This window comes from Galleria mellonella, unplaced genomic scaffold, assembly GCF_026898425.1.
Source record: "Galleria mellonella isolate WM207_F2 unplaced genomic scaffold, CSIRO_AGI_GalMel_v1 utg200, whole genome shotgun sequence".
NCBI classification, from domain to species: domain Eukaryota; kingdom Metazoa; phylum Arthropoda; class Insecta; order Lepidoptera; family Pyralidae; genus Galleria; species Galleria mellonella.
The window spans coordinates 2,285,299-2,308,928 of NW_026442034.1; the positions used below are offsets into that span (position 1 = coordinate 2,285,299).

Consider the following 23,630-nt stretch of genomic DNA (forward strand, 5'->3'; position numbering starts at 1 on the left):
TTACCGTAAATAGTTTAATGATTGCAATATTCACACATTCATACCATTATTTACAATCACAAGTCATTGTACTTAACAACAAAATTGTGCTTTATATTTCTATGTTATAAAGGATAAAACACAATCTCTTTGGTCAAATAAAAATAAACATTAAAATAAAATAATACAGAAGTCAACCAACAAAATCAAAATAATACTCGTTTCTTGTCTTTTCAATGAATAAATAAACATTTCGTATATATATATATATATATGTATATTACTTGCTCACTTTGTACTCTTCTATGACTTCTACCTTACAAGCTAGTCCCAATTATATCATCGTAATTAATATTAACGTTTAACGCGAATTTTCAATTAAAAATTGCCAATGGTAGACGTTGAAACGACTCTAAACAGATCTAAAATCCCAGATTTCTATATGGTACAGATATATAGCTAAATTTGAAGTTACATCTATACACATTAGCTTTTCATTAAACATTCATAGGTACTAATTTCATACTGTAATACAACCCTGCGCACGAAATATAATTATTCTCATTGTTTTTTTCATGAATATACAATACAATGGACTATTTTATTACATTAAATAATTCATCTAGTTAGGTATAATACAAAACTTACACGGAATTACGTTACTTGGTAAAATTGTATTTTGAAATACTTTCTTTACATTACTTTGTAAGACTAGAGTACTCTGCTTGTGACTAGGATACTTGGCAAGAGTAACAAGAGTACTCTTCGTGCGACTAGAATACGTGACAAGAGTAACAAACATAATCCATTAAATAAATTAAACAAACAACAATTTTCCACAACAAATTCTTAAATAAATAAAATTAAGGAATGTATTAATCATAATAAATATGCATGTAAAATTGCGAATATATTTCTATACTTTCAATTAAAAATTACTACTTGAAAACTGTACAAAAAAATTATAATAAGTACTTTATTTAAATATTATTTCCGAATAATTGTATATTGCACAAATCTGATCCTGTGACAACGATTTGTTTAAAAAATAAATTAATCTAGTAAATTAAAAATAATTTATGGCAACATAATGACCAGACCAGAATTAAATAATTTATTCTATAGTAAATTGCATAGTATCCAGACTAAAATCACTCTGAAATCACTGAAAAGATCACTGGACATTTTGCTATACAACTAAATTTTAATTACACCTCGCACACAGCCGACACATCCGATGAAGTAGGTGGTGCTCGTAGCATTCACTACATCTAGTTCACATTTTCTCAATAGATTACTTACAATAGAGATAGATTATCAACTTGCGAATCTATTATAATTAAACATCATTAACACCAATTTAGAATTATTACTTTTAATTATAAAAAAAAAACTACACAATATTCGTCACGTACGAGAAGTAAAATAATTGAGAAAATGTGTACCTACTTACAGTTTGTAAACTATATGTGTAATGCGATCACAATAAGATAACTTATAAAAAAAATATTTACATGGAAATATTACTTGAAATATTAAATTCAGGATTTAAAAAAAAATGCCAAAATTTTTCGCTCATGTCCCTTTCTTTTTTCCTTCCGTGCTGTTACGCCGATTCCAAAATTTATATAATTGGAATAAGGGTAGAAATACGGATTACGGATATGGAGGATTTTTTCGCTCATCCTATTAGCCGGATTATTTGGAGAGTTAAAGATAACAATGTCCGAAGTATGGCCGTAGCTGGGGGGAGAGGGGCATTGAGCGACAGTGCCTTACCTTAAAATGATAGGCCCCAAAAAAAATAAGACAAATTCGCTTTTTCAAAATCACCTAATTATGACTTCTGCCCGACCAAAAAGTTCTTTTGCCCTACCTTAAATTTAGGTCTAGCTACGGCCCTGGTCAAAGGTCATTTCCCAATCTTATAATGATCGCATTGTACAGTGTTATAGTGATTAAGATGTAGCAGTACACTCTTCATGAAGCGGGCTCCTCCTTACACGTGTCGTGTAGGAACGCGTCGCGGAGAATGTACCGTGGTGGGCGCGGGTGCTATGCCCTCTCGGTGAGCAGGTCGGGGCAGTCGGGCGAGGCCTCTTGTGGCGGGGAAGTCGCCACCAACGTTAGCAGCTAGGAGTCGGCCACCACGGCGTCCCGCTCCGCTTTCACTTGCTGCTATCGTAACAAATACAACTATTCACGTTCGGCTCACTGTAAGCCGTAGCCCAAGAGTCCGTAACGGCCAGACTTTTGTGATATTATAAAAGCTGAGTTTCATTGCGCATGTCTCAATACAGGTAACAACGGGATCGGGGAGTATGTAGTTTAGATCGTCGTGGCTTTGGCAGGTAACAAATAACAAAGGTGTATAAAATTGCTCCCCAACATTGTTTTTTTTTTTTTATGGGTGAAAATGGTATGGTAACTCCGCCTGCGCTAACGGGATACGCTGGCGGAGCACCAGTGAAGGGTGATAGATGAGAATGAAAACAGGCCAATTAGCCCATCATGATGAATTCATCAGGAATTAACCATGATAGTTTCCAGGGAGAACCGCGAGGAGGTCGACCTGGTTGAGTATATTGCTAGCAATGAGATTCTCAGTCTCCATTACTAACAATCCCTTACCCCCCTCCCCAACTGTGTTAGTTGGTGATGCGTAAAGAAACTCCCAGCTTTTACAATATAACGAAAATCTGACCGTCACGGGCTCTTGCTCTGTAGCGTCATAGATGCGTAATTGTCATTGACCGCTTAATATGCGCCTACATTTTTCTTACACACAAAATGGGAAAGAGGGAGGGAGAATGGATTGCCATTGATTTTGATACGAATATACCCAACAATTTTGGGTCGGCAACGCGCGCGTAATACCTCTGGTATTGCAGACGTTCATAGGCTACGGTAACCGCTTACCATCAGGTGGGCCGTATGCTTGTTTGCCACCTCAGTGGTATAAAAAAAAAAACCCAGCTAGGTACTGATTTCATCTATCATTATTTTTTTTTTCATAAATACCTCGTCAGCGTACATCAATAGTATAAGCTGAGTTATCATTGTATTAAAAAATCATATAAAACTAACGTCACGTTATTTATATTGCTATTTTGTATAGGCGGTTAATTAGCTTGTTTGCCATTCTAAGTTGTATAAAAAATAATAACAAAGAAGATCGTGCCTGTAATTCCATACTTATAGGGAATTTATTTGAATGTACATATAATTGTATTACAATTGTACAAGCTATTTTCAAATATTGTTTCATGAATTAATATGTATTTCAAATTACATTATTTTACTTTAATTCTTTGTACACCTTTTGGGTTTATCAAAGAGAGCTTCATAAATGTGTTTTAAGAATCTATTTGCGACTATGTTTCGCAAGTAAATTATTGATTGATCGATCAGGGCACCCAAATATCAATTATAACATAACTTCACTTAATCTATATGCATGTATTGGTATTTTTTCTATCAATAGTAGCTCAGACAATAATATGTTAGTCTTCAAAGGTTCCGCCTGTTGGTCTTGAAATCGGAGCCTCGGAGAATACTTAGCAAACCTTTGACGTGATCGGATTGTAACTTTAAATTTGATGTGATCGGTGTGTGACTGCGCATGTTGGGAGGAAAGGCATTGTTAGTAATGGAGTTTGATAGCCTCATTGCTAGCAATATGCCCTATCAGGTCGACCTCCACGTGGTTACCCTTGGAAACCATCGTGAACAATTCTTGTTGAATTCGTCACTGCCTCGTCGGTGTATACAGATAACACGAGTGAGGTTACAATTCCATTATCACCTATTAAAAAAATAAGGCATGTTCTCCAAAAAATGTTGAATTATCATACCATGGCCTTGGTGAGCACAGTGGCGTCCTTAAGACTGAGGACCTGCAGTACTTGCGCCTCGCCGCCGCCCTGCAGCATCACCTGGGCCACGCCGCCGCCCATCGATATCGCCTCCAGCGCTTCGCCGTTCTGTTCTACCTACATATCACAATAACAATTATTATATTAAATAAAAAATTCAAAATTCATTTATTCATGTAGGACATTTTAGCCGCTTATGAACGTCAAATTTTTACATTATAATTTTATTTTTTTTCCCTACCGTCCAGTTCGGTATATAGATCCAATTGAGAAGAACTGGCAAGAAACTCAATTGAATTACTTTTTTTTTTTTAAAGCCAGTTTATTTACAATGTATATTTATATAGGTGTCTATGTCTAACATTAAATGAAAATTCAGTGCATGACTAAACTAAGAAAACTAGACAATTAGAATAAAATAGAAAATATCTATTTGCCACAGAATTACATAATTTATTTAAAGGTTATTGAATGGCGACCCCGTACAGGGAAATGGAATGTAGGACGATCCCCACTAGATGGAGTGACGACCTCAAATGTATTGCAAGGCGTCAGTGGTGAAGATGTCAGGACCGTTCTTTATGGCAGTCTATGGGGGAGGCCTATGTTCAGCAGTGGACGGATAATGGCTGGAATGATGATGATGATGAAGTACATAATTATAAAAGAAAAAAATTACCATAAAAAAGAAAAAGATTGTTATTAACTCTATAAATGTCGGCTTATCGTACATTGATTTCATATGAGCCTTTAACCGTCCACTGCTGAACATAAGCCTTCCCCTTAGGCGGTTTTCCCAGTAGTTGTCACGCTTGGCTGGCGGATTGACAACCGCAGTTAGGCTTTGAAGATGCTTTAAGAGGGACGCTGCTGCCCATCCCTCGCCCTCCCTTCGTCGCCTCTTATGACACCCACGGGAAAGACAGGGGCGGCTTATTCTATGGCATACATTGATTAATTGATAATTTTAATTTTCCTTCGTATAGTTCAATTAACTTCTATGGAGAGATCAGGTGACAAAAAACCATTACATTTACATCTGCATGATAAAAATAGAAATATTGTAAATATGTAGCAATTTTTACAAGCAAAATAAAAAAAAAGCAAAAAATACACACCTTAACATGCAGCTAATATACACAAGCTGGAACTCAAATGACAAATTATTGGATTCTATACAAATGAGCATGAATCGACTTGTCTTTGGTAGGGACTTATTATTGGACAAAGACTAGAATAGGACTTGCTCATTAGAAATTACAAAAAAAAAAAAAAATATGTAATGCATTATATAGCTCAATAATAAAAAAAAAATACAATAAAACAAAACAAATAATAAAACATACATTTATTGTAGCGTCTCACGCAAAACAGACTCTTTGAGTCATAGTATAAAAAAGCCCACAATTTTAAAAACATATTTCAATATAGTCAAATTGAATGGGCTTTATTTTTAAAAATTAAAATATGGCAAATACAACACAACACAAAATATAAAGCAAATAAATACTGCAAATATTAATATTAATTGCACGTCTTCTACATTATAAATATTATATATTAATAAATGTTTGGTATTAAGTTCAAAATTAAATATTTTTAATTCACTTTAACTCGTTTAAAATAAACATTATGGTTGAATCTAGAAATATTGTATCTCTCAGATATTTTTGTGACTATTTTAATATTTTCAATAATTTTATTTTCATTTTATTCTCAAAAATTGTTAACCTCCTCCTGGTAACAAGCTCTTTCATGTATTTATGATCATTAAGTAGGTTAACCACTATTTTTACACGAGCATGTGGTAAGTGAAAATTCTACTAAATTAATTTCCTTTTTCAATAAAAATTATAACTAATGCGTGCAACACAAAACTCAAATTACCAACACAGACGAGAATAATGTGACGATTTAAATCTTTGGTAACACAGACACAATAAATAGAATATGCACTGCACTAAACACTTGGAATATTCTTAATATTTTTTTTTGTAGGTGGCAATAAACACGGATAGTAAAATATAATACACACCACTAGGTGTAAATTTACCTGTTGAATCTAGAATTACCTATCTAAGGCTTCGAAGCTTAGATAAAGGATTACTCATTAGTTCTTAATTTATGCTTCATGGGCATATTTAATATTAAGAAATATTGGGGTCGATTCTGAGGGGTCATGTCTTGACAACTATTTTTAAAATTAAAATTTGGTATCACAGTGAAATATTTATTGTAAGGACGAATATAAACTAATATTCTAATTAATTTAAGTCAAAATAATTATAATTCTAGCTTATAATGGCCCATAGTAAATAGTAGTTTCGTGAAATTATCAAATTAAATTATTAGGTTAAAAGATACTTAAAGGCATCTCAGAATCGGCCCCATTATGTACAAAATATAGAATAATTCCCATCACACTTCCAATTTTAATTGACCATTCACTCGCGTATAATTTGACTTTTGACTAGCAACTAATTGGCGTCATACAAAAATAAAAGCGTACGCAAAGCAAGACAAAAGAATATTTCCATTCTTGCTCACACTTCTTTGTTTTAGTCAAGTCTCGTTTTAACTATTAGTTATTGCGTGTAATAGCTATGAAGGCGGCAGGTAGTATGCTTAATTTATGTATTGATGTTTCTAAAATTGTTTTATTTTTTTTACAAGTGGTTATAGGCAAAAACATAACTACAGCACAGCCTTTTTTTTTCTAAATAAAAATGTTTGCCAATATTCAATTACACAATTATTACTGAATACTTTAAAAACATAAACACACCATAAAACTATTATGCTAAATATTTGTGCTCTATTAAAATAACTTTAACCTATCATAAAATCAATTCTCTTAAAATGGGTGTATTATGTACATACCCGCATATACGTGTGTAAAAACCTGCCATGTTTATAAGATACATTTTCTAAAGTCATCAATTAAATATAATTCACAAATAAGTAGACTTTATATGCTTAAAAATGGAAAATAAGAAACCTGGCTTTTTCTTGTACTTTACATGCATTATCGTCGTAACTTATAAACATGGTAATACTGTACTCTAGTTATTTATTGTAATCACATTTCAAACTATATATTTATACATATCATTGTTAACAATGACTTAATATCTGATATAAAAAGCAACAAATAAAAATACTATCTGCACTGGCAACACAGAAAACAATGGCTCAACAACATGCACTAATTGGCATTATCTAGTTAAATATACCACGTTTCACGAACTTTCTTAAATTAAAAAGGAAATTACAACTTACTCGATATTGAAAATAAAGATTTAAAATTACCCTACAAACGTAGTATAAATAACAATTTTATGAATACTGGCAACAAAACTGGGTAAAAACACAAAATAACTTAGCAACTACTACTGCGTGGGGATGGCGAGTGCCAACAGATTCCAAGTCATTTACACAGAGGTCTCTGATCCAGTTTGAAATAAATAAGTTTATGCTACTGCAAGAATGAGACTGGATAAGACAGCGACATCTGTTGTCTGTTCAATCTGAATTGTAACTAACCTAAGGCCCTTGGAGCGTACATTCCAATAAATAGTTATAATAGCGGTTATAGAACCGCTTTAGTAGTAAGTTGGCAAATATTTTGTTATAAAATAAATGACTATTTTTATGTCTAACATATGTGTATATATAGGTTGTTTATTATATTATAAACTCTGAACATGGCAACATTTCATATTATTTGTGTAAGGAATATGCTAGAGACCTAATTGACATAAACTTTTACTGACTATAATACAAAAATATCACATTTGGTTTCAATGACTCGTTGAAATTAAACATAAATTCTGACATGGCACACATTTAAAACAAAAAAAAAAATACTTGAATAACTTTGGGATATAACACAATTGAGACTAATAATTATAACACAAACATGCATCGTGACAAGCTATAGTATAACTGAATTGTATAGACTATTTGCTTTTGCAATAGCGTATGTTGGTGGTCCCCTTATTCCCCTAAATTTGAATTTAAAAATTAATCTGTATTATTATAAACATGTATAAAATTTATTTGAAAAGAATACAAGCTAAGTTTCTTGTCAGTTCTTCTCATCTCGAAATCATTCCGAACTGACGGTAGATTTGACATAACAGTCTGTAATAGACCTACATGAATAAAGATATTTTGAACTTGAGATTTGAAAAAACAAAAGCTTCAATAGTGGCAAAATCATCTAGGTATTTTGATTTAAAAAAAAATCCAGTTATTTTTATTAGGAAATTAAACTACAGAACTGAGTTTGATGAAATTTCTATAGGACCACCAATCACAAAGAACGTTCTTTCAGAAAAAAAAAAAATTCCAAATCTGTTATGAACATTGGAGTTACAAGATTTGTTACTTTAAAATTACCATAAAATTGGAAACCCCTTCCTTCTTTTTTAATTAAGTTGAAAATATATATTTAATAATTTAATACTATATTATAATATAATGTAGTCTTTTAATATTAAAAAAAAATATGACAATAATAAAAATAATTTACATCCAATTAATAATACCACAAAAAACAATCTGTCAAATAACATATGCATCAAAACATGTATTGAATAAATAAATGATAGGTTATTGCAATTAATATATTATCCATATTTAGACATTGTTTAACTTTTTGTTTAATTGTTTGACTTAACATTGTTTAGTTTTATGAGAATAATGCAAAGTTCAAAGCAGTTCAATATTATTCATATAATAGAAGATATTGCAGAAAAAATGCAGTCTTAACACTTTGTGCGTGGTAATGGGTAAACATGTTTCAGCTGCAGGATTTGACACCCCTAACTGCCATGTAATATTTTATATTTTGGCATAGCAATCATGTTTTAAAGCAGAGTCACAAATCAATTTTTAAAATATGATTAGACTAGTTCGAATTCATGGTAGTTCAAAGCCATAGCTTTAACACGAAAGTTTAAAAGTTAAAAGTTTAAATTCAGTTTGTCAGTTATGCTATAGCATGCCTTCGTAGTAGCGAGTGCGGGGAGAGGATGTGCGGCCGGTGGGGACGGGTGGGGCGGTGTGGACGGGTGGGACAGCGGGCGGGCAGTGGCCGCACCTGTACGAGCGGCGCGACGCACACGCCGTCCTGCTGCTGCATGGAGGCCACCATGGACTGGTACACGGACGCCGACACCGGCACCGTGATCACGCCCGACACTGACACTGGGTAACCTGCAATGTAAACATCACATCTGTAGCCTCCATATCACTGAGACAGCCTAAAATGCTTATTCCGTTAAAACTAGAAAGTGTCACTTCATAAGTGGTTCTCTCATGAGAAATTAATACACATTTGTTGGTCGTACCGTGTCCGTCCTCGCCGGTGAGTATGATCTGTCCGTCGTGGTTGAGCGTGGCCTCCGCGACCGCGTTGAGGTCCACGGCCACCGCGCCCTCGCCCTCCAGCGCCTGCACCACGCCCACGCCTCCGCCCGCCTCCCCGCTGTGGATCTGCACGGACAAACACACAGTCGTAGTAATCATGGAAATAAGTTCACAATTGGTGAAGGTTTCATATAAGATACAGATGAAAGTAAATAAAAGTACAAATTGTTATCTCTTTTTTTTTTAATATTTGTTTTAAGGTAATTCCAGATGATATAATTTGTTAAATTAACAAATAAATTATTAAGTGTTTAAACATGAAATTTTGTATAATCATAGTCAGTTTGCATAGCTATTGTACGGACAAGAAGGCCATATTTTAATCAAATACTTGTAATTAATTTTTCTTTGTATTTTATTCATCATTTTTTTTTGTTTTTCATATTTTTTTTTTGTTAACTCCAATTTTTGTTTCTTTGTGTACAGCGCCTTGTATCTATATTGTTGCTACTTGTGAAAACCTATTAGTGGCTTATTTTGTGATCCTAAAGTGTATTTTTTTGCTCTAGTGTAGCCCTGGTTTTCCTATGAATAAATAACTAAATAAATAAAAATAAATAATAATTCCTCTTAAGTAAAAAGAAAGAAGTAATTTCCTAAATAGCTCAAGTGATTCAGAGATATTCCATATGGGACTGATTTATTAAGAGATTTTTTAATTTGATGTTGGGTTCAAGCTAAGACTTACCTCCCCAGATGGAATATAACAAAACTTAAGGGTCAGCTATTTGAAATTTTTAATCTAGAATGTATTGAGTAAAAAAATAAATTGATATTATAGGTTCAAGCGAAGCCGCTACAAATATGGTGTCAGATGGGTTATATATATATCAATCTATGATATGAGACTAAAATCACATTTTCTTTCCCTTGAGTATTTTTTTTTTTTGTATTTTTCTAATTGAAACTATTCTTAATTAGAAACTTAGTTTAATGATTTTGAGATTTGACAGTTCAATTAGAAAAATACAAAAAAAAAAAATATTACTCAAGGGAAAGAAAATGTGATTTTAGCCTTTTCTTGAAAGAGGTAATAGTCCCTCTATTACCTCTTGTATGTTGGAAGGGAGTTTGTTCCATAACTGGACAGCTCGATATGAGAAAGAGTTGCCCATAAAATGTGTCCTACACACAGGAAGTTCGAGTTGTTGTAGTTGTAATTTGTTTGCGATTCTAAGTAGCGTAGTAAACAGTGTAAGGTTGTACTCACGACTTGTGCGGTGGTCCCGTCTGGCAGCGTGATGATGGGGTTGTTGGGGTCGACCTGTATGAGCGACACCGTGCCGTCCGGGTTGGTGATGGTCTGCAGCACCGCCGGCGCATACTGCGACATCTGTACAACAACAATATCATTCACTGACTCTCCACCTACTGTCATCCAGTACGCGCAATACAACTGAAGTATAAAACGAGAGTTATAAGTTTTAAGCATTTCCAATATGGCGCTTCTAGAAACAGTGTTGCCATAAGAATAATAATATATTGCTTTTTTTTAGATCTCAGATAGCGTAATATTAGAATATTAGGGTTCCTAATACGCGTAGCACGTATTTGATGAATTATGTGTTGTATGGAAGTACAATTAAGATACTAATTAGCATTATGAAGATCGTATGTGTGTCTTATGGGTAAATATAGTTATGGGTAAATAATCACTATGTTATTTTATGATATTATAAGATTTGTTTTTCATTACTGTTCAAATTAAATACAAAATTATAGATAATTTGGACAGACGTAACAAATTAAACAATATTCTTTTGGTTCAATACCATAAACAATATTGCAAGAATTAAGAAATAGTATATATATATAAAATTTTAATTTCCTGTCAGCATTCGATTCTCATATACTGTCATCATATTTCAGCGTACATTATCCACTGTTCAATGTAGACTGCTTGTTCATTTCCTATTTAAGAACTGTGCTCTTGTCGATGGAGCTCGTACCGCTCATTACGACTTTCAGCGACTCTCTTTTTACCTCTTCGCCTCCTCCTTCCATCTTACTGTCTATTATAATGTACATAAATTCGTCGTGTCGTATAAAGTGTACAACAACATTTTCTTCCTTTCTGATTACAACAATTTTTTAAATTTGTCTTTTTCCTTAATCTTCAGTAAAAAAGACTAGCTAGACTAAGGTAGACTGCTCGCTATACTGTCAAAAATGTTCATTAACATCTCAGACTGGGTAGACCCTAATAGATGATACAACGTTCTCCACCCATTCCTCTTCACCATACTACTCGTAGTTATGGAGAGGAATTGCACCGTTTGTGTGGTGGACAAATCGACTAGTAAGATGCAAATAGCAGTCGTACATCGACATCAGCGAGCGTCATCTGGTCGATGCAGACTTGCTGCGAGGCGAGCACCGCGTGCGGCGCGGCGCGCGAGCCCGGCGCGCCCGAGCCCGAGGCGGCGCCCGCGCTCGAGGCGCCCTGGGACGACCCCGAGCCGCCGCCCGCGCCCCCTGGCGGCATGCACGCCGATATCTACCGTTAGTTACCGAATCCGAGCAGCAATCCCAGCGAGAGCACACGTGAACAATAAAAAAAACATTTTTAGATGAAAATTACTTGGCAATTGTACATTTTTTTTTTAACATTACACAAAAATACTTTAAATAAATATTATTTTCTATGCACTTTTTTTTTAAACATTTTTTAAATGCAGGTTTATAATTTAAATACATAACTAATATATTTTTTCTCAAACATGCTTGGAAATTTGAGCATTATTTTGACAACCTTCTTCGAGATAAATCGAACTTGCGGTACTGGTCGCGCAGCGGCCGGCAATAGTTGTATGAAAGTCCATATCTGTCGTGTTTAACGGCCAAATAAATTACTATGTAAAATCATATTTGTCGTGTAATTTAAAAATGGAACGATCTTCTACTCCGCAACATGGCGATCAAAGAGGTAACTTATCAAAGGTTTAATTTAAATTTCGAACTGGCTTGCACATAGAAAGCTGTTTAGTGAAAAAAAAATAATACTTTGGCGCGTAAAAAACTATTATTATTAGTTGTTCGTCAACCTCGTCATTTAAATAATTTTGTATTTGACAAAATGAGTTCAAGTGAAGACAATGAGTGTAATGAAATTATTTTAACGCCACCTGAAATTCAAGAGGCAGCAAGAGCCGTAATAGAAAACTCGTTCGTGAATTTGAATAATTTCCGCGCATTATTTGAGAAAAGTACTATACAAGCCTTGGCCGCAACTAGGCATTGATGGACTCACGTATGTGTGCCTCGGGTTCCCCTCGGCCCACATTCACACGTTCGTCCATCAATGCCTCTCTTGCCGGCCGCTGCAGTAATGCACTAATTATTAATAATTATTATAACATAATTAAAAATCTATTTTGAAAAGTTATGTATAATATTAATGGGGAAAATATATGGACCTTTTTTTTTTAATGAATATTGAAATTGATGCAAGTTTCTATTAGAGTATGTGCACAACATATACTAACGGGCTGTGTGGGCGGTCCCTTCTCGTCGTCCTCAGTAAACGCAGGCAGCAGATCCTCCCTGCCGTGGTACTTGTAGCAGTTTATCACAATCTGTCGCAACGCGTGCGTCCATGACATCTGGGTAATAAAACAAGATATTAAAAATTACTTCCTATTTGAATCCGAGCATGGACATAATAGAGTATACTGTTTTGCCCATGATACCCCCCATGCGTTGCCATTCCTGAGGACTCAGGTGTTATTCCTCTGTACCCAGTAAATTCATGCCATATCCCACCCTTCAAACCGAAACACAGCCATGCAAACACAACTGCTTCACGGTTGAAACACGAATGGGACAGAGGCACCCAAGCAATCGACTTTTATACAAGTCTCCCTCTAGTATAACTGGTAGGTTTAACTGTTCCTATATTTTGAAACAACCACGGCCTGTTTTGTTTGAGATATCCATTATATGTCACAATATACTCTGTGGTGTTAAGTCACCACTTCCATTAATTAGGTCGACTATCAGCTTGCTCAGTACATTCATAGCGATACATCTGTAGCAAAAACATGCAAAGGCATGGTGCGGCAGTCACCTTCTGCTTCTCGTCCTCGGAGCGCGCGTCCATACGCACGTTGGCCCACGGCAGGTCCTTGGGCCACCACGGCGGCCGCGTCGACTCGCGGCCCCAGCCCGGCTTGCCGCGCACTGCACACACGCATAACATCACTACCTTCATAACAAGCTATCAACTTCCCAGTGCTGGGCTTAATCTCCATCAACATCATATCAGCAGTTTTCTCTCTATACCATACCATATCAGCCGTTATCTGCCCAATGTTAAAAAAAAAGCTCCCCTTTGTGAGATTTTGGCAGTATTATTTAGTAGTAGTAGTCGCAACTGGTTCCATCCGTCAATCATTAATTTCCCTTAGTCGCCTCTTAAGACACCTACGCGAAAGGCAGAGGTAGCCCATTCAATGCCGGGACTACACGGCAATCTCTCCGTAAGAAGAGGATGTAATACAAGCTTTTAAAAAGATGCAGAATTTATAAGACAAAATAAATAAAGAAGTTATAAAGGAATCACTCATAACTATTTATCATGCAAAATTGTATGTAAAAGTTGACCGGTTTTTCTCGAAGCATTTCTATGGAGATACTCAATCTATATGTTGCATTCAAAACTGTAAACCAGTCAAAAGTACTTTTGACTGGTTAAGAGTTTTGACTGCAATATATATATATATATATATATATATATATATATATATATATATATATACACTAAAAGCTTGTTTGCCATACTAAGTAACATAAAAATAAAAAAAAAATATATGCCAGCTCACCCATGGAGTACTTGAGCATGAGCGGTATGAAGGCGCGCAGCTGGGCCTGCGTCATCTTCTCGACGGGCGTGGGGATGCCGTCGATGATGAGCGGCGGCAGCTCGAACAGCGACGGGTCGTCCTGCGGCGGCGGCGGCGCCTGCGGGCACCCGCCCAGCCCGAACTGACGCTCGTTATATATACTCCACTTGCCATATGCCGTTTGGCCGCTCCGCACTACTCGTGTACCGAGTCGACCTCACTCGAATGCCTACTGGGTACTCAGATACTATCGAATAATCGATACAGAACACGAATAGACGACATTCGAATACAAGTTTCGTTTATTACTCGTGTCTTTATGGGATTTTTTCATTTTTCATATTCATGTTTTATTTATTTTTCTTTAATTATTAAAGAAATTACATTTTTAATTATTAAAAAAAGTACAATCATAAAAAGCGATTATTCAAAAATGCTCATAATTATTTTCACTTGAATAAAATGTATTCTTATAAAATAACGCCAAATTTAATATATTCATTAAAAGTAAGTTTCAGAAATATCTATCTATCATAATAAAGTATTTGATTACCCAAGCAAGTATTACAACACTTGTCCAAGTCCACTGACTCGAGTCAATATTCGATTCTTATAAGGAGAACCAAGTAAAGAATACTCGAATACAAAAATGGGTCGACCCGGCACATCACTACTGGGGACCGCACGTTCGTAAGCAGTCGGTCACGTGAATTTAGACTATAGAAAATATGTAAATAGAGAAAAATGGAAGAAATACCTCATTCATCAAAACCCAAATGGCCAAATAGTTCTTGGGATTTATTCGTATGTGAGCAAATCTAGTCACAGATGTAACGCGGATTTATTATTATTTAGTGACTTAATTTTATTCGGGTACAATCTTGTTGTATATTCTAGGTTTTTGTTCTATTTTCCTTGTTCCTTTAGTCTAAATACACGTTAATATCGTTTCGATTTTAAAAAATTCCAATTTCTAGAAACTAAGTAACATTCTATGAGCGATTTCATTAATAAAAAAAATAGATCGACTCGTAAACTACGTAATTATTCCAATTATTTTATTTTGATTCTATTATTCCCATCATTTCTAAAATTATGGCAATGACATCGAAGATGTAGCCCGATACATTGGTACAAATGAGGTTTTTCATTTGAAACATTTGAAGGTATTTAGCCTCGGTCAATAGGAAACATATTATGGGATTTCATATAATTTACATTTTTCCATTATTAACATCGGTATAAATAAAATGGAATGTTACTTTGTTCAAATCTATGTCTAACTAAAGTGATTTAAGTCTTCTAATTATTTTTGTAAAAAAATAAATATTATAAGAAATAGTTTCATAACACTGATGAAACAATGCCTCTCCTATTACCTTACTAATATTAGAGGATTGAGAAGCCAATCTAAAATAATTGAACATTTTCATAATAAAAAAAAAATTAAGAGAAAATTTATTTTTTTTTTTTTTTTATGAAACGCGCCTACTCATTTGCCAATGTTAATTATGTCAATCAAACTTACATGTCAATGTCTAACAAAAAAAAAAAAAAAAAATAACAAGTACTATTGTTCCTATTTTTAAAAATTTCACAATCTTTTTTAATTTACTTTTTTAATACCTAAATGTAGACACAAACAAATCGCCACACTTATCGTTCTTATTTTAAAAATTCTAATAATATATTTGAATGAATTGTTGTTAGTCGGCAGGAGCGAGATAACATTGGCAGAGGAGGGCGCGGCTAGGAGCCGGCTTACCTGCTGGGCGAGCGCGTTCTCCAGCTCCTCCATGATCATGCAGCGCAGGTTGCGCACCACGTCCTCGAGCGGCTTGGCGCCGAACACGCGGTACGACGTGTTGGGCTTGCCCGGCGTCGCCACCAGCACCACCGCCTGCTGCCCCACGCGGGTCGCGAACTCTTCTATCGTTTGCTATTTACATAAATATCGACCATCAATAACAGTTCAGTTTTTTTTTTATACAACTTAGAATGGCAAACGAGCTGACGGCCCACCTGATGGATAGTGGTAACCGTCGCCTATAGACATGAGCAGTACCATGGACATAACAGAGTATACTGTTTCGCTCATGATACCCCCCCCCCCCATGCATTGCCATATTAATTTGGGTAATTTTAAGAAAGTATGATTAATTTTGGTATACTTTTTAATTTCGAGTTTTCACTAACATAGATATTCCCAGAAAGTATTTTATGAAATGTTTCCTTCTATATTTTGGGGATATCGGATTTTTTAGGGACTCAAAATAGAAAGATATATTTGAAAGGTGCACGGAAGCTGGACAAAGATTATAATCATAGAAAATTACCCATTTGTATTGTAGTTTTATATGTGTACTGGGGATGCAGTTTGTTTTTTTTATCTATATGGGTTCAAATAGAACTTTATGCAGGAAACAGGCACCTCTTTTGAACATTAAAGGTTATGTGGCTAGTTTCTGTATAATAAAGTCCGATAGTGTATGGATATGAGCATTTGTAACATAAATATGTTACAATAATTTAACAAATGTTAGTACAGCACACCCATATGAAATCTTACAAGAATTATCAAGATTTTTATAAAAAATTTGGTCTGTTGATTTACAACTAATTTTTCTTTCTTAAAAGGATGCTAAGGGTTTCACCCTATATATACATAAATAATGAATAGGTATAATGTCGAGAAAGACCCATAATGACTTGACAAACAAGTTGACGACCTAGGACAGAAGTGCCTACTTCTTTCTGTCCTGAATGATGGAGAGCCGACCCCAACTGAAAAGAGAAAGGTGTGATATCGTTTCTTACTCTAAGTTTCCTGAGCAATCTGTTCTGGTGTCGTTTTCTGACGGACGGGTTTGTTTCAAACGAGTGCGGCCGCTTGCGTTTCTTGGACGACGCGATAGCGGCAGCGGCGGCCATGCCCACAGGTCCTGGGAACATTTACTCATCAATAGGCCCAAACTTCTATACAATGGAAGAGTTTACTATTTAATTAGCCTTCAAATAAAAGAAGCTCTTTTGGGGGGAAAGGGATTGTTAGTAATGGAGACTGAGAATCTCATTGCTAGCAATATACCCAACCAGGTCGACCTCCTCGCGGTTTTCCTGGAAACTATCATGATTAATTCCTGATGAATTCATCATGATGAGCTAACTGGTCTGTTTTCATTCTCATCTATCATCCTTCACTAGTGCTCCGCCAGCGTATCCCGTTAGCGCAGGCGGGGTTGCTATACCATTTTCAACGAGAAAAAAAAAAAAAAGAAGCTTATCATATCTTATTATTGCATTAGAGGCTAAAAAGGTATTTAAAGATTGTCTAGATTAGATATTTAGGATAAAGTATTTTTTATTGTATGCTTAACGTTATCTTTTCCTCGATTTTATTTTTGTAATTTTAATTTAGAAACATAACAATTTAAAAAAATAAAAAATAAATTTATGTATTATGTTGCAATTTTCAGAGAGATTAGTCAATAACCATTGCAATATTTTTTTTTTAATGTAGATATAATATGTTAATCGTTATAAATGGAGCTAGACGTTAATTGACATGAAATTGTAATTGACATATTGTTTTGTTATAAGAATTGTTAATTTAATATTTAAGTATTTAAAATTTTGCATGCCTAATTGTGGCGAAATATGTGGACTTAGTATTATTTTATCTATCTGTATATTTACCATATTTCTTGCAAATAAATATTCATTCATTCATTCATTCAACAGGTAATGTGGCTTTCTTCAGCATAACTAGCTCTTAGTAAAAAAAAAACCCTTGCACTACTTCCACAGATTTTTCCAATTAAAAGCTGAATTAAAAAAAAAAAAACATTGATTCATATTTTAAATACACTATTGCGACTTAAATTGCGCAATTGCAGGGAAATAGTATCTACATACTAGATTTTTATTGCCGTCGTTTCGACGTGGATTGCACCACGTCGTGGTCACCATCAGGATTGAAATGAGAGGCCTTTTCTGGAAGCCCTCAAAGTGTTTAAGTCAGCGAGGTGATTAAGGCCTAATAGCGTATTGAAAATATACATTTGAGACTGACCAGCGGCGGCGAGCTGCTTGGTGACCTCGTCGCTCATCGCGTTCTTGATGATGTCGGCGCTGTCGTCGTAGTTGGAGCCGGCCGGCGACGACGCGCAGTCGTCGTCGTCGTCGGACGCGCCGCTTAGCCCGCACCCGTCCACCTGGGACATATCCTGCGAAGAGCTCTGCCATTACGATGGACCACTTAGTTTTTTTTTTCTTTTGATGGGTGAAAATGGTATGGCAACCCCGCCTGCGCTAACGGGATACGCTGGCGGAGCACCAGTGAAGGGTGATAGGTGAGAATGAAAACAGGTCTGTTAGCCCAACATGATGAATTCATCAGGAATTAACCATGATAATTTACAGGGAGAACCGCGAGGAGGTCGACCTGATTGGGTATATTGCTAACAATGGGATTCTCAGTCTCCATTACTAACAATCCCTTTCCTTCCTGGACCACTTAGTTTCGTGCGTGTATGCGTACATACTGCATTCATTTTTTAAATTTATTTATTTAATCTTTAAAACACAGCATACATAGAGATGGTCACCACTTTCAATCAGGTGGGCTGTCAGCTTGTTTGCCATTCTAAATTGCATAAAAAAAAATATGAACTATGAGGCGGATTTAACACCAGATGGTGCATTCATAAGTAACACTCTATTTTGTATAAGTTTATTATTGCAGTAACAATAATACAATAACTGCAATTTTAATTTAAAACAATATTTAGCTAAGTGATATATTACTAATATAATGACCAGCAAATTATATATCATATTAGATGGGGAAACTATAATTGTAAGAGAATTAATATAATGCTGTGAATAGCATTTAACTATGTTGCACCAAAAGTAAATTGAAGATTACAAATTTAAGTGTTTCCATATTGTATTTTATTTCAATATTGTAATGTCTTTTATAAATATTTAAGTCAAAGGAAGTTAATTAAATGTATGTAATTTATTATTCAATAAAAACAGGTATTATTATTAAAAACAAAAATGAAATTATAACTAGATTATTTAAATTTTATGATTTAGAAAATAAAGAGTTGATATATTTGTTCTGGTGTTGTTAGAGTTGATAAATCAAACAGTTGTATTGGTGAAGCCTAACTTAAAATTTAATTTATATTTTATCTCCATACACCATCAAGAAGTGATAAATACTATAAAAAACCTACACACACAATGTTGTGGGCACAAGGTAGTTATAAAAGAAGAGTGCCAATAAGCATTACCTCCTCTGCCATATCCATAGACTCTGTGCTAACGGCGGCGTTCATGATGTCAAAGTCGGTGTCGTGGTCCTGTTCGCGGCACCTCACCTCCAGGACCATTGGAGTACAAACTGAGGGTTAGCAGCGTAACTCGCACGCCTATAGTTAACACGCTCAGTATACTCCAATTAAAACCTGTGGGTTCAAAATAAACTGTACTTAAAGTTAAGACAAGTTTTTAAAACAGCTATCAAAACCTATTTTGATACCTATAATATATGTGGCTTAAAAGTGGTAAACAATGAAGTTACCTTATGAATAAGACTCTCTAAATCCTTACTAATGTTATAAATGTGAAAGTGAATTTGTTTGTTACTTTATACTGCCTTAATGACTTAACAAATCACTATGATTTGTTTTTTATACAATTTAGAATGGCATACAAGCTGACAGCCCACCTGATGGAAAGTGGTAACAGTCGCCTATACACATGAGCAGTACCATGGACATAACAGAGTGTACTGTTTCGCCCATGATACCACCCATGCATTGCCATTCCTAAGGACTCAGGTGTTATTCCTCTGTACCCAGTAAATTCACACCAGATCCCACCCTTCAAACCGAAACACAGCCATGCAAACACAACTGCTTCACGGTTGAAACACAAATGGGACAGAGGTACCCAAGCAATCGACTTTTATATAGTCTATATATATATATATATACTATATGAGATTATAATGTAGATGAGGATATAAGCTACTTATATCCTTCTCTATCTACTATCTATCAATGGGGGTAAAAGCTATCTATTAAAGTTATCTATAAATTCTATTTGAAATCCTATTTAAAAATAAAAGTACTATTGTCATCTTTCACCCAAAATAAAATTACTTCTGTGCAATTTATAAATACTAATTTGCAGACAATACTCCTGAGACAAGTAAATCTGCTAGAATGCCAGAACATTTACATACTCCAGTCTTCTTTTCTTTAATATTTCTTTGTAATCTTATATAGTTCAAACATGTATTCATGTAGTTGAAGAAAATAATAAATTTCTTCTAATTTCTACCTTTGATTATTTGTATTTACAATAAAAAAGACCCTAAACAATTATAATAAGAGTTAAATCATAGTTCTGTTCAAGTCTCAAAGTAAATTGAGGTACAACCCAATTTACATAACTTTTGAATGTAGTAATTCTATCATTAAGATCGCTTTATGATTAATACAGTAGATATACTAATTAGCACATGGTATGTGATTTATCTATGCATCTGCATAGATCTCAGCACTGGATAATTAGATATTTTTTTTTTACACTGTGGAGGTGGCAAACAATCATACAGCCCATCTGATAGCAAACAGTCACTGTAGCCTATGGACATATGTATAACAATAGTGCTATTTTTTTTATTTGTCATTAAAAATACAACAAGTTTCTCATACTCAGAACATCAAATTTTTGTGTTAACTATTACTTCTATTGGAGAGTGAATAAAGTTGGTAAATCAAATTGGTAAGCAAGTAGTGTAGGCCATCTTAGTTAAACAGGTTTAAGCAGAGTCACAATTGTTCAATTTGTTTGTGTTTAGTGAATACAAAAGTTGATAGATAATTAAAAGGCTGGGCAAATTTGAATGAAATTTTGTACATAGACACACCACAGATAGGAAACGTTGTAAACAGCAAGAGCTGTAAATAGTTAGTTTTACCTATAAACATAAATGTTTAATAGACAATATAGGTGTTTCATAAGTATAGTATATGTAAATTGTATGATCATATAGGTTATTACACCTACTGAAATAGGAATTCACAGGGGTTTCACATTTCATGAGAATGCCATAGGTAGGTAACTCATTACAGTAAGTACTAATGCTTAACAATGTAGCTATTATGTATTATTTGGGTAATTCTCATGAAATCTCGAAATTCCAGTCCTAGTAGTTTTTACAATAAACTTAACAGACTTAGGATGGTATTTTATTTTTTCAGAAAGAACATGATGAAGGCTAAAAATTTTGGTAATAACTTTGGAATCGTACGGGCATTTATGAGGAATAAAAAATATATAGTACATTGAAAATCATTCCCTCACTATGTCCCAAACTACAGATTAAAACATTGTATGAAGTTATTATAGAAAATTTCTCAAAAAATCTGTTTGTAATTATGGCTAGTCTCTTGTAAATACAACAACTTTTTAAAATTTCTCTGAATTTAAGATCATAAATCATCAACAAGTTCTCTAATGTTGACTCAACATGTGTCCCATGAAAAATAATCATTCCCTCATATCATTATCAACAGTCGATAAGTAGGTATATTTATGATGACTTCAATAACATTATCATTAGTTTTTGATAGTTGGTAGTACGGTCACTTGTTCGGAATGGTGAATTGACCTCACGCTTGCTAGAGTACTTGTTGGAAATAAATATCCATGAAATTTTGTAAAGATTATATTTTAAACAATCATTCCATCACAGTGTAGAATAAACAAGGTAATTAAAATATTTGAATTTTGATGAAGTAGTAAAGTATGTTTTTGGGGGTAGAGTGTAGAGAAAACAGTTAGATGGTAACAAGAGGTTATGTTGCGAGATTTTTTAGGTTATGGTTTATTTTGTCATTCCCTCATTTTGAATAAAAGTGAGGGAATGATGATTTATGAGGTAATTACTTTCAGACTGGATCAACTTGATTTTCGTACATGTTACTTCCGAATTTTTAAGTTAATATAACCTAGTAGAATTCTAAATGTATTTAAAAAATAAATGATACGATTTCATATGAGCAATGAATATAAACATCATTTCCTCACCTCAGTCATCATTCCCTCACATTTAAATATTTTAAGGGTTCATAAACTCGTTCAAAACTCATTTATTCTGGGGACCATGATATTTTTCACTCCTAATTACATGAATAATATAAATTTAAGAGAAAATGAAGATCAATTAATTCAAACAATTTTCATTAATTTATTAATAGGTAATTTCGGGATTTCATGAGAATTACCCATTTGTATTTATCTAGCTTATTATAAAATTGGTTGGATATTTTTTAATAGATATATAAAGAGTCATACAATTATTTCAACATAAGATAGAAGACTTGTTTATGATTTTACACTAATGCTTGATATTATTACTACTAGTGTTAGTAAAATAGTTAACATTACCAAACACCCTACAAAGTAAACATGCATCATACGAAAGTATGACAAATTTGATACAAAAAATTTTTTATTGATCCAAGTTTAAGCAAAAAAGCTGAATCACTTTCTCCCTATTTCAAATGAATCTACTTATTAGACACGAACTTCGCTTTTCTATTGTGTAGGTAGCGAGCCCAGAAAAATCAATACTCAAGCATCCCACACAGATGCCCCAGAACATAGCGACACCAAACTAAACCTTGGGTTACGATTGTTACCCCATCAAGTAGCCACCACAGCTTGCAGTCGCTGCATTTGATAAGTTTCATTTCGATGCAATAAATGCATCGCTGATGCATGATACGTAATGACGCAATATTTTTGTATGTATTAATTGGATGCATTGCATGGTGGTTCACTGCGGCGGCTCGGTTTCGAAGACAAATGACGCACTCTTTTGCGGCGGCGTAAAGGATAAGCCCAAATGAATGGCCATCATGAAGGGGAGTCGCGCGTTCGAGCAGGCCCAGACAGAATAGAAAGACTACGGCTGCGTACGCACCTGCGTGATTTGAAACACATCTTGCGGCTTCAATTGAAGTCTTCTGGACTCACTGTGATGTAACTGCTCCAGAATCACACTTTTCAAGACTTTTTCACTTAACCAGACACTGCATTCACAAAAATCACAGAGTGCACAAGGGACCCCGAAAAATCCGAATCCTCCATTAGTATCGATCGGTAAACGGGGTGGACAAATAGTACATACTTCATAGATACAAAGCGCCATTTTGTACGAGTCTGCGCGGTGTGATTTTTCGCATGGAAAGGGAAATTACCCCTCTGCCTGAGGGGGTACCGGAAAAGTAATTTGTAAGTTTATTATGATACTGAGAGTTTGTTAATAGGGCTGTACTTACCAATTTACAGTGTGAAATTAATTAGAAATTATCATGACGTCTTATATGATGAACGTCCAAGAAAAATTCAAGTTTATTTTTGAAAACATTGATCAATTGTCATCTAGTGGCGCTATCTATCCTACTTTTCACGAAGT

At 34.5% G+C, this 23,630-nt stretch overlaps 1 protein-coding gene across 12 annotated transcripts; it reads right to left on the reverse strand.

Moving 5' to 3' along the window:
• On the reverse strand, positions 1–23,614 carry LOC113513855 (DNA-binding protein Ewg). Of its 12 annotated transcripts, none has more exons than XM_052894266.1 (14): positions 23,494–23,614; positions 19,429–19,602; positions 18,201–18,366; positions 16,946–17,070; positions 15,894–16,067; positions 14,108–14,270; positions 13,354–13,466; positions 12,773–12,889; positions 11,611–11,784; positions 10,498–10,620; positions 9,209–9,353; positions 8,959–9,074; positions 3,834–3,971; positions 1–2,157 (listed from the first exon to the last, which is right to left on the reverse strand). In XM_052894266.1, the coding sequence occupies exons 2-14, from the start codon at positions 19,525–19,527 to the stop codon at positions 2,113–2,115; spliced, it is 1,698 nt and encodes a 565-aa protein (XP_052750226.1). In that variant the 5' UTR covers positions 19,528–19,602; positions 23,494–23,614; the 3' UTR covers positions 1–2,112. The 12 variants fall into 12 exon arrangements, with proteins under 12 accessions (XP_052750226.1, XP_052750235.1, XP_052750232.1 ...); XM_052894275.1 differs by lacking the exon at positions 23,494–23,614 and adding an exon at positions 23,136–23,274 and having other exon boundaries at positions 1–2,154; positions 14,108–14,246; positions 18,201–18,354; XM_052894272.1 differs by lacking the exon at positions 23,494–23,614 and adding an exon at positions 23,136–23,274 and having other exon boundaries at positions 14,108–14,246; positions 18,201–18,354.
• Between the last annotated feature and the right edge of the window lie 16 nt (positions 23,615–23,630).